The sequence below is a fragment of the Pseudorca crassidens genome, chromosome 3 (genome assembly GCF_039906515.1).
Source record: "Pseudorca crassidens isolate mPseCra1 chromosome 3, mPseCra1.hap1, whole genome shotgun sequence".
Lineage (NCBI taxonomy): Eukaryota > Metazoa > Chordata > Mammalia > Artiodactyla > Delphinidae > Pseudorca > Pseudorca crassidens.
Window position 1 is genome coordinate 160,380,556 of NC_090298.1, and position 12,055 is coordinate 160,392,610.

General features: G+C 48.5%; 1 protein-coding gene across 1 annotated transcript in view; it reads right to left on the reverse strand.

The window, feature by feature from the left end:
- UNC13A (unc-13 homolog A) overlaps nucleotides 1-12,055 on the reverse strand; it is a 67,186-nt gene that overhangs the window by 38,822 nt on the left and 16,309 nt on the right. Inside the window, exons 8-10 of the mRNA XM_067733185.1 lie at nucleotides 10,822-10,857; nucleotides 6,836-7,043; nucleotides 33-569 (exon numbers count right to left, since the gene is read on the reverse strand). Of these exons, the coding sequence (XP_067589286.1) occupies nucleotides 33-569; nucleotides 6,836-7,043; nucleotides 10,822-10,857 (781 nt within the window). The remainder of the gene's footprint in view (nucleotides 1-32; nucleotides 570-6,835; nucleotides 7,044-10,821; nucleotides 10,858-12,055) is intronic.

Here is a 12,055-nt window from a genome sequence, read left to right on the forward strand (position 1 = left end):
CTTGTGACAGGCCCTCAACGCCTTCCCGTTACCTCTCCTCAGCCCTGGGGGGCTCAGGCTGAGGCTCCTGCTCAGCTGCAGGTGCCTCCTCAGGGGCGGCTGGCTCAGGGGCCACCTTGGCTATGTCGGGGACCTCGGTGGGCACGGCTGGGGCCTTGTCCTCCTTCTTGGGGGTGGCAGGTGGAAGGCTGACACGCTTGAAGTCCTTGGGCTCGGCCACGGCCACCTCCTCGCGCCCAGTGTAGCCTTGGATGTCATCCGGCACCTCCTCCTCGTCCTCTAGCTCTTCCTCGTCCTCAGGCAGCTCCTCCTCCTCCAAGAAGTCCTCCAGGTCTTCATCCAGCTCTTCGTCCAGCTCCTCATCCAGCTCATCTTCATCCTGGTCCCAGCGTGGCGAATCCTTGTGGTAGCTGACCGAGCTGTGGCAGGAGTGGTAGGAGTCCCGGTCCCGCTCGTCTTCCAGCTCAGAGCCCCGTAGGCTCTGTTCATCCGGGTCAAAGTCCTCGCTCAGCTGCGAACTGCCCTGACTCAGCTCCCCTGAGGAGGCGTAACGGCTGCTGCCTGTGGGGCTACAGGAACGGGCCAAGGGCTCAGGGGCTGGGGCACAGACCCACTGCCCATCCCAGCCCCGGTCATACAGGTTCCATCACCCAGTCATTCCCTGGATTGGTCATTCCCTGGATTCCCAGCATTGGTGGAGCTCCTCTGGTTGCCAGGGAAACACAGCCGTGAACAAAAGACAAAAACACCTGTTCTTGGGGCATTTACCATCTTGGGGGTCAGGCAATAAAACCAGATCAGTGACATTAGTGATCATCCGTGACCTACCGTGCACCACTCCTATCCATGCGCTGTGGAGGCTGCAAAACCTTCACCCACATGTTTGGGACCCCGAATCAGTGTCCCTGCCACAGCCCCCTTGGAGACCTAGCGCTCCTGAAACAAACATAGTAGCCCCTGTCTCTTGATGTACCCCCTACCCTCTGCCTCAACCTGGTCCTCCCACTGCCAAGCCCCCTCCGTTCATCAGGGACCTGGGCCTCCCTGCCTCCACTCACAGCTGATCCTGCGGCGGGTCCCTTCAGCTCCACCTTGTAAACATACGTGCAGTGCATCCACTTCCTTGCACCCTGGTCCCCACCCTAGTCCAGGCTCCGCCATCTCCACTAGATGCTGCCCTACCCAACATCCACTTCTCTCCCGGACAGTACCTTTTTCCACAGAAGCCACAAAGGGGCTTATTGGAATCATAAACCCAAACACGGACCTCGCCTGTTCCAAACCCTACCACACCTCCCTTGAAATAAAATTCTGTGCCGTGCTCTGCACCCCTGTGTGGCCCAAATCCTCCAACGTCTCCATCCCCATCTCCTTCCATCCTCCCTTTTCTCCCCCTGCTCCAACTACATTAGTATCCATCCTCGCTGTCCCTCCAACACCCTAAATTGTGCCCACCTCTGGGCCTTTGCACTTGCTGTGCTCTCTGCCAGGAACATCCTTTCTTGCCTGCTTTATCTGGAAAAATCCTTTGGTGCCCACTGAAATAGCACTTCTTTGAGTGAGTCTCCCCCACCCTCCAGCCAGGTCAAGCCCACGCCCACCCACATTATATGCTCCTTATATGCACCCTGGATCACACTCCACATGACCAGGAAGATATCTGTCTCTGCGTGAGGGCAGACAGCATGACACATGGGCCACCTCTCATCCCCCTTCTAACCACTCATTCAGTCATTCAATAAACAGCGTTCCTTGTCTTACTTCCTCCACTCTCAGTGACTGGGACCCTCTTCCCTGGCCAGGCCCTGGGATGCTGTAGGAATCAAACAGGGGTTTGATTCCTACAGTCTTTGTTTGCTAAGTTATGTATATGGTTGATTGATTTTTAGTGCCTGTCCTTGTAGACAGCTGGGATGGGGGATCAGCAGGTATTATTTGCCTGGAAAGGACTCCAGACTCCCTCTGCTGGTGAATACCCCTGAAGTCCACCCCAGCACATTCTGGGGTCCCAAGTGAGGGGGGCAGCCTAGGACTGGGATCTCCACACAGGCCTGGATGTGTCCATCTGTGACCCTGGGCGCCACGTAAACTGCCCCAGTGGTCAGGCATGGGACCCAGTGGACCCCGAGACTCCTCCCACCACAGCTCTGACATTGGGGTCCAACACAGCTCTGACCCCAGATGCCTCCCCTGGATGCCATGTCCTCGAGTTAGCCACCAAGGGCCTCCCTGCATGATCTGGCCCCATTCACCTCTCCAGCCTTTAGCTGAGCTGTCTTCTCTGCCTGGAATTCCTCTCCTAAGACTCTTCATTTATCCTTCAAGCATTGGCTCCCAGGCACATTTCTCCAGAAAACCCTCCCTGCCCTTCCCCTCTGCCAGCGTGTCCAGCTGTGTCCCTCCCCCAGTCAAATCCTGACCTGTGGGATGGAATGCCTGTCCCTCTGGGGGCCCAGTATCATCCAGCACTCGGCAGCAAGGCCAGGGTGGCCTGGGATGGTGGCTTGAGTCACTCTCAGGGGAACTCTGCCTCTGCATCCCCTCCCCACCGTATGACTTGTTCATGGTGAGAGTGGAGAGTTCTCCTCCTTTTCCACTCCCCCATTCCATCCCAGGAATGCTTACAATAAATAGACTGCCCCCAGGACAGACAGACACACCCAAAGCCAGAGAAGGACAAGACACGGCCAGGCACACAGGATGGGAGCCAATCTGGGACCAGCTCTGTGCACATCCTGCTCTGAGACTCAAGCAACTCGCTCCCACTTTTTAAGCCTCAGTTTCTCTATCTGTAAGATGGGCACTCTTCTGCTTTTCTTCTCGGAGAGAGAAGACTTTTCCATCTACTAAAAGAGTTAATATTTTCTTAATATTTGATGTCTTACTCTCCTTTCAACTGTTTCCAGTGCATTGAAACTTTGTTCCAATAATTGCTTAAGTCTGAGCCACCTTGAATGTGCAAATGAATGACGCTTTACAAATTGTAGCAGTCGCAAAAATGGTAGGAGAAACTGTTAGGGAGACAGGAGTGCTTCTGAAGATAGTTTGAATAAGGAAGTCATGAATACAAATGGAAAGGGATCTAGTTCTTTGCTTTCAGGATAGCGCAAGCACAAAGGAGTTGAATGAAGAATGCTAGAATAAATCCAGGGTAAGACTAATTCTACTCCCCCTTATGCCACTAAATGTTTTACCTTGAGTATGGCATTTCATTTCCTTGGACCTAAAAAATAAAGAGGCTAGACTAAATGCTCAATTTTTTTTCTTTTTTTGAAGTATAGTTGATTTACAATGTGGTGTTCATTTCTGCTGTACAGCAAAGTGATTCAGTTATACTGTATACATATTCTTCTTTCTTATTGATTTATTTTTTCGCCGCACCGCGCAGCACGAGAGGTCTTAGTTCCCCGACCAGGGATCAAACCCGCGCCCCCCTGCATTGGAAGCGTGGAGTCTTAACCACTCACTGGACCACCAGGAAAGCCCCTATACCTTCTTTTTAAAAATATTCTTTTCCATTGCGGTTTATCATAAGATATTGAATATAGTTCTCTGTGCTACAGGGTAGGACCTTGTTGTTACCCAGTCTATACATAATAGTTTACAGCTGCTAATCCCAACCTCCCACTCCATCCCTCCCCCAACCCTCTCCCCCTTGGCAATGACAAGTCTGTTTTCTACGTCCGCGAGTCTGTTTCTGTTTCGTAGATAAGTTCATTGGTGTCATATTGTAGATTCCACATATAAGTAATATCATATGATATTTGTCTTTCTCGTTCTGACTTATTTCACTTAATATGATAATCTCTAGTTGCATCCAAAATGCTCAATCTTTTAAAAAAAGTTCCTGCTAAAACATTCCATCTATAAACTATCCAAACTTTCTCTGGTATATACAAAACATAGGAAAATTCAAAATAAAAGTTGTTCAAATACCTGCCAAAAAATATTATATTGGATGATGGTAAAGACTGAGTAGGGAGCTTATGAAGGTTTTCTTCAAATTGTGTTTTACCCAAACTCTCCACAGCAAATGGAAATGTTTTCTGTCCTCATCATCTAACGTAGTAGCCACCAGCCACACGTGCATTATTCTTGAGCACAAGTGTCCAGTAAGATGGAGGGACTGATATTTTATTTTATTTATTTTAATTATTTTAAATTTAACTTTAAAATGCCCCATGGGGCTACCATGTTGGACAGCACAGCTCTGAAAGCTCATTTACCTCGATGGCACAAAGATAAACCATTTAAAGTTTCTTTTCTTACTGCACTAGAAATAAAGCGCTTCTGAGGGTTTCTCCAGATCTCAACCGGATACAAACACTTGTTTGCGTAATTCATCTCTTCGTCAAGAATTGGAGAAGGCCTGCAATTCGGGAGCCTGGATAGCTATGTTTAATAGCGAGTTTGCCCCTGAATTTTTGAATGTGGGGTGACACGGGGGTGATTCTGAGATGCTGCTGGGAACACAGAGAATGGACAATCTGCTCGGTTGAAGTCCTTGCTGATGATGTAGAGGGAACGTCACTTTTGTCCAGCTGTAGGACCTTGGGAGGCTAACTTTGCAGGTTCCCAGGTGCCTTTTTATAGGACTGAGAGGCCGTGTGGCGTCGTGGCTGTGGACTCAGAAGCCTGCTTGACAAGGTTTAATTCTAGCTCAGCCACTTACTAGCTGTGTGACCTCAGGAAAGTAACTTAATCTCTCTGCCTCATTTTCCTTATCTACAAAACCACGGGGAGATGAAGAAGTAAATTCTCACCTCATGCGATTGGTGTAAAGAATAAGCACATTATTTGGGACTCATTAGAATACCTAGCACATAGTAAGCGCTCAATTAACCATCATTATTTTTCTTGCTTATAGACTAGATATAGCAGGACCAGGATCAGAATGAGGTAGGTGAGGCTGAGTCCTGCAAGTGCAGAGTCAGATCATGTTTTAACTTAAATTTGTATATTTTCCTAGTCATGGATTTTTAGAAATTTCATTGAAGTATAACTTACATACAAGAAAATCTACTCTTACAAAGGAACATTTTGGTGACATTTTTTTCATGGATGTTTTTGGCATCCATTTTGATTTTTAAAAATATTACATTAATATATTATTTATCTTGAGGACTGAGTTTCTTGGCACCCTCTTAAGTTTTGTACTTGAGGCAACTTCAAGCATACCACACTCGCCCCGGCCTAGTCCTGGACCTAAGTTATAGGGTTAACCTCCAACTCTGGTATATCAAGGTTTCACACAAATAGGAGGCCCTGGTGTATGTGTGAACTGAGCCTAATATCTTAAAGAGATTTGGGGGTCACATTAATAGAAGTATAGGTTCAACATCAAGGGAGTAAAGAGCACTGAAAATTTTCATCCCGCTCATCCTTTAATGGAGGAAATGTATTCTTTGGGGAGCAAACATTTTGCAAGAAGACCCATGACCAAAAATCCACTAGGTGGGGCTTCGCTGGTGGTGCAGTGGTTAAGAATCTGCCTGCCAATGCAGAGGACACGAGTTCAATCCCTGGTCGGGGAAGATCCCGCATGCCGTGGAGCAACTAAGCCCGTGCGCCACAACTACTGAGCCTGCGCTCTAAAGCCCATGAGCCACAATTACTGAAGCCCGCGCACCTAGAGCCTGTGCTCTGCAACAAGAGAAGCCACCGCAATGAGAAGCCCGGGCACCACCATGAAGAGTAGCCCCCGTACCTTCTCGCTGAAACTAGAGAAAGCCCGCGCGCAGCAACGAAGACCCAGCGCAGCCAAAAATCAAAACAATCAAAAAAAAAAAATTCACCAGGCCACTGCTCTCCACCCAGTGGGTTCACCATAAACACTAGTCCTTATGATGATTTACCAGCTGTGTGACCTCAGACAAGTGACTTAACCCCTCTGTGCCTTGATTCCCCATCTGTCAAATGGAACCAATAATATTCCCAACCAGAGAATGAAATGAGATGATGAAGGGAAGACGCTGGACCAGAGCTGGGCACATAGTTAGCTCTGAATACTATTATTTGTGCTGTTTATCTAACAGTCACTACGTAGCACTTTCAGGCACCACCCTAAGTGCTTTACAAATATCCAACCTGTTTAATATCATGTTTGCTATTGTTCTGTTAAGAAACCAGGACTGGGGCGATCAGGTCAGCGAGCGGGGGGGCGGGGGGGGACAGCAGCAGGCACAAGTTTCAGTCTCAAAGGCTCAAGGACCAACACACTGCACCCTTGAAAGCCAGGGGACCCACCTATGGGGTAGGTCTAGGGACAACCTACTTTGAAAAGAGTAGTGATGGTGGCTGGACTGATCAGGTGCAGCTCCCAACTCACTGTGCCCATGCCTGCTGGTCAGGAACATAGAGTCAGGGGTCACCAGGAGGGCTAGGTAGGACCACTCCAGCACCACGAGTCAGCTGCTTGCTGGGAGTCTTTCCAACATCACTGTGCCTCACCTCCCACCCCTATTAACGCTCATCTCTTCCTCCTCTCACCTCCTACCCTGAACAGTTAGAGAGTACAAAGGGACCAGGGGCTTTTAAGCGGAGTGCCAAAGAGCCCGCCTATTTCAGGGGAACCTCTCAGGGGCTTCCTGACTTCCGTCTCTTTCTTCCGCCAAAGCAGACCCCCTTTAATCAAGCTTGGAGAGTTTTCTTGCAAGATTTTGGATAAAGAAAAGGTTTTACTGCCTATAAGAAAGTATAGATGCTGCTTTCCTAGAACCCACTTACCTCCACCCCCAGCTCCCTCCAACCCCCATTCCTCTCTCCCCTCCAGGAGATAAGAGGTGGACACACACACACACACACAGACACGAATCCTTCACTCCACTGTGACTACCTGAGGGCCCGCGGCTCAGAGAACTCCTCATAACTGTGCATGGAGTCACTGTAGGATTCCCGGGAACCCAGGGGTGGTGGTCGGACAGAATATTGGTGGACCGAGGCATTGGGCTGGGACGTAGTGTAATAGGGTGGCGGGATGCTGTTGCTTGTCTCGCTGCGGTAGTCACTGTCACGATCATCTACTGCACTGTCAGGGTCATCATCTGGAAGAGAGAGGAGGGGAGGGAGAGAGAGAGCACGCAATGGAGGCCAACACAGCCTCTCAGATTTAGGGGGTCTTCACTGATTGCTAACCCAAGGAGAGGAATCTACCAGAATGAATGAAGGATCTTAGGTCATTTTAACAGAGGTATAGGCTTTCGAATAAGGGAAGTGACTACTGGGCATATACCCTGAGAAAACCATATAATTCAAAAAGAGACATGTACCACAGTCGTCACTGAAGCTCTATTTACAATAGCCAGGACATGGAAGCAACCTAAATGTCCATTGACAGATGAATGGATAAAGAAGATGTGGCACATATATACAGTGGAATATTACTCAGCCATAAAAAGAAACGAAATTATTTGTAGTGAGGTGGATGGACCTAGAGTCTGTCATACAGAGTGAAGTAAGTCAGAAAGAGAAAAACAAATACCGTATGCTAACGCATATACATGGAATCTAAAAAAAAAAAAAAGGTACTGATGAACCTAGTGACAGGGCAGGAATAAAGACGTAGACATAGAGAATGGACTTGAGGACATGGGGTGGGAGGAGGAAGCTGGGGTGAAGTGAGAGTAGCATCAACATATATACACTACCAAATGTAAAATAGTTAGCTAGTGGGAAGCAGCCACATAGCACAGGGAGATCAGCTCGGTGCTTTGTGACCACCTAGAGAGGTGGGATAGGGAGGGTGGGAGGGAGACGCAAGAAGGAGGAGATATGGGGATATACGTATATGTATAGCTGATTCACTTTGTTATAAAGCAGAAACTAACACAGTATTGTGAAGTAATTATACTCCAATAAAGATCTATTAAAAAAAAAAGAAGAAAGGAAGTGAAAACCCTGCCTTGCTGTATGTGGGTCAAACTGGACCTAGAGTCCGGGGTCCATGGTAGGTCATACAACGTGAGGAGGACAGGGACAAATTGGAAGGTGTCTTTTGGCTCAAATGCGAAAATGGACTTTGACTAAAGTCCAGGGTCTCTGAAAACAATATTGGTTTTTCCATCAGGCTTCCCATAACAGGAGTCACACAGATACTCATGGGGAAGTTGGAGGATCAAGAGGACAAGGTTGAATATAAATGCCCTTTAACCCTCAGAGATTCCTTAATATCCGAGGATGGGGACCCCAGCCCTGAACTCTCATGCGCAGGAACAAAGAAGGGGCTCTACCAAGGTGCTGTCTTCCTCAAAAAGATCAGATTCTTCGGTTGGCAAGACTACCACATGCCCAGAATCTATCGCTCTAATGGAACAGGGAGGGGTTGCCAAACTCCAAGTGTTTCATAAGAATTAAAGGATGTTTCAGTTCGATTTGCTTTCCTTAGTAAATGGGAAACAGATTTTCTTTCTTAGTAAAAAGAAAACAGTCTCAAAGGACGTTGTATTGTGGTGGGAACAGGAAAGACGGAATTTATTTAGAAAACAACAGTTGAGCTGAAAAGAAGTGAGCGCCCCTTAAATTAACCAGCCGATTGGGAAGCCCACAGTATGCGCGGCCATGGTATCAATTTACTGGTGATTTTAAACACCAAGGAGGGGTTGTACTTTTTATGCCTTTAAGTATTTTTGCTCTTTCCCCAATATTTTTGCTTTATTTTAACTTTCTAATTCTTTTCCCACTAATAGAGTCTATTTCTATATATTAAAAAAATAGGTCAAAAAAATTTAATGTGGTAAACTGTTAAAAATTAATTTCATACTTCATGTAGAGCTAGCTATTTGATTCATTCCCTATTTTACCTTCAGAAAAACCTCAAATTCATTTTTAGCCAGCAAAGCCGGCCTTACCAAAGTAGCTCTGGTTTCCTAGTTTCTCATTTGACTTGAGCCATTGTGACCTGCAAGCTTTTTATCCTGTCCCTGCCATATGGCCACCTTCCGATGCGCTGCGCGCTGACAGTGCTGGCATCAAGGGCAGAAGCAGTTGTGAATTTCCGCAACTTAGATCTGTGGGCGTCAGGGTGAAACCGTGAAGCCATAAAGGGCCTAAAGTGGGGGGATATGAAACTGGGGACGATTTGTCAATGTCACCAAATTGCCCCTCTGACCAAGTTATTTTCTACCCAATTACTGGGGTTTAGAGCCTACCGTATCGCCCTTGACCGGACTGAGATGTTTCCAACCAAATCACATGAGGCTCTGTGCATGTTCACCAAATTAATTTTCTCTGACAAATTATCTGTTTTTGAGGGGCAGATTGCTTTCTCTTGGATTCTTTCTGCTTTTACGCAGACTCTGCTTTTTGCCAAATAGTTTTTGACCAAATCGCCTGCTTCTGGATAAGGCATTTTCAGCCACTTTTGTTTTGACAAAATGGCCTGCTTTGGGCCTAATTGTCTTTGCTCTTCTTCACCCAATTCTCAGATTTTGCTAAACTGGTTTTAATCCAAAATGTCTTTTTTTTTTTTTTTTTTTTTTTTACTGTATTGTTTATTTGTGGCAAACTGTTTTTGTTTTTGTTTTTGTTTTGCGGTACACGGGCCTCTCACTGCTGTGGCCTCTCCCGTTGCGGAGCAACAGGCTCCGGACGCGCAGACTCAGCGGCCATGGCTCACGGGCCCAGCCGCTCCGCGGCATGTGGGATCTTCCCGGACCGGGGCGCGAACCCGCGTCCCCTGCATCGGCAGGCGGACTCCCAACCACTGCGCCACCAGGGAAGCCCGCAAACTGGTTTTGATCAAGCCTAGCTGTCTGCCAAATGATTATTTTGGCTAACTTTGCTTCCGATTGACTTGTTTTTGACAAATTCTTTTGGATCAAACTACAGTTGACCCTTGAACAATGCAAGGGTTAGGGACGCCAACCCTCCGTGCAGTCGAAAACCCATATGTGATTTTATAATTGGCCCTCCGTATCCACAATTCTGTATCCATGGGTTCAACCAACCAGGGATCATGTAGTCCCGTAGTAGTATTTATTGAAGAAATCCACATGTAAGTGGACCCGCACAGTTCAAACCCATGTTGTTCAAGGGTCAACTGTATTTGTAAACAGTTTTCCTGCTCCTGGAGGGAGGGTGGGGTGCAACTTGTCCATCAGGATATGGGGGTGGGGTGGAAGGCCCCCCAGTTGATGGAGTAGAGATTAGGAGATAGATTCACGCTTAGACTAAAGGACTGGATTTCTCTGAAAACGGCATGGGGAAAAGGGAGCTATTCCTTAAGGAGAAAAATGGTCATCCAATTTGGGGGGGAGGTAGCTTGTCTCTTTCCCCTGGGGGCAAATTGGAGGAAGAAGTGTGTGTGTGTTGGGGGGGCTTTGGGAGCTGAGGTCTCCAGAGTGATATCTGTCTGGGGGGTCTCTGCTCAGCTGCTCTGTCTGAGACCCTCTTCCCTCCCTGCCCACCAGCCTCTGAGTGACATTGGGGCTGGAGGAGGGCTCCAGGTAGAGGAGGAAGATGGGGAGATAAAAAGAGGAAGGAATCACAGGAGAGGAGATAAGGTTATACAAGGGGAGCAAGGGGGTGGGGGGCTCACAGTGCCCAGCTGGAGACAGGCAGGTTTCCTGTCTATATGCCCACTCCTCCCAGCTGAATCCTCCCACCCAGAGTCACGTTACCCACTCCCCACCAGACAGAGCAGGACCCTCAAACAGATGTTAGTGATCAGGGGGCAGGAGGGCACAAGAGGGGTCTTGCCAGTCCTCTGGCCCCAATGTGCCAGCCACAGGCTCCCCATTTCCCTGAGCAATGGGGCGGGGGCCTCAGGGTCGCCGAGGTGTCCACCTCCCCATGGCCTCCCAGAACATCAAGTTGAGTACTTACTCTGCTGCTCACCCCAGCCAAAATAATTCCAGTTGCCTACAAAGAGAAGGGGCAGAGATAATAAAAGGGAGAAGGCAGAGGGGGAGGCATGGGGAGGGGGGCTCCCCCATCCTCCCCATCTCCTTCGTCCAGCCCAGGACCCCATCCCCTTCTGCCCTGTGTATCTTCCCCGAGGATCACTTTAACCACTGACTTGTTATACCTTCACTCACCACCCCGGGAGGAAGGCAGGATACCACCATTTTTTGACAAGACCACAGGCTTAGCCAGGAAGTAACAAAGAGGGCATTTGGACTCAGGGTTTTCCAACTCTGAAGTTTGGGGTCAGCACTCCTCATTCCTTCCCTCCCCCATCCCCCAGATAATGAAAGAAACACTGAACTGGAAATCCTAACTTTGAAACACCCCCGTTGGGTGGGTTTTTATTTTTAATCATTCTTATCCTTTTATAGGTGAAGAGGGCTCAGAAAGGTAGAGTGAAAAGCCTAAAGTCACACAGCCTGAGCATCAGGACCAGGGAGAGAACTACATCTTCATCGCCTCATTCCCAGCATCTGGCATCTCAGAAAAACCACTTTGACCAGAATTCTGACTCCTCTGACACTCGGCTGCCTCCTTCGTGAAATGGGGGTGGTAAGAGAGTCCCAAGAGAACTCGGAGGTAAACGCTGGGTGGTAGGTCTCCATTCTCAAATTGAACCCACCTCTTGCTTCAGGTCACCTGCCCAGGTGCTGTTTGTCATCTGCTCCTGCCCCCGTCGTGCCTGTCTCTGCCCCCACCACAATCCTTCAATGACCCCATTCACCAGAGAGGGGGTTTGTAATTTCTTCAGGGCAGTGATGACCCCTCCCCAGGCAGGGAAGATAAGGGACTTTCTCCATATCACACCCCAAGTTAGGAATGAGGTCTCCCAACTGCAATCCCTCAGCCCCTCCCTCCACCAGGCTCCATCATCACATATCCTGGGCATATGGGGGTGGGGGGAGGTGGACGACGGATACAGGGGAGACTGTGAGAGGGGGGGAAAGGAGGATGCGGAAGCAGATGGAAAAGGAGAAAGAGGTTGAAGTGTGGGGTAGGGACCAAGTGTCATGGGTGGGGGTTTTGTCCTGAGACTGTATGATTTTCACTTCCTCCTCACTTCAGACAACTTGGAGGGCACTTTTAGGAGAAAGTCATCTAGACCCGTGGAGACCCGGTCTGGGGGCATCTCAGTGTCCACGGGAGGATAGAC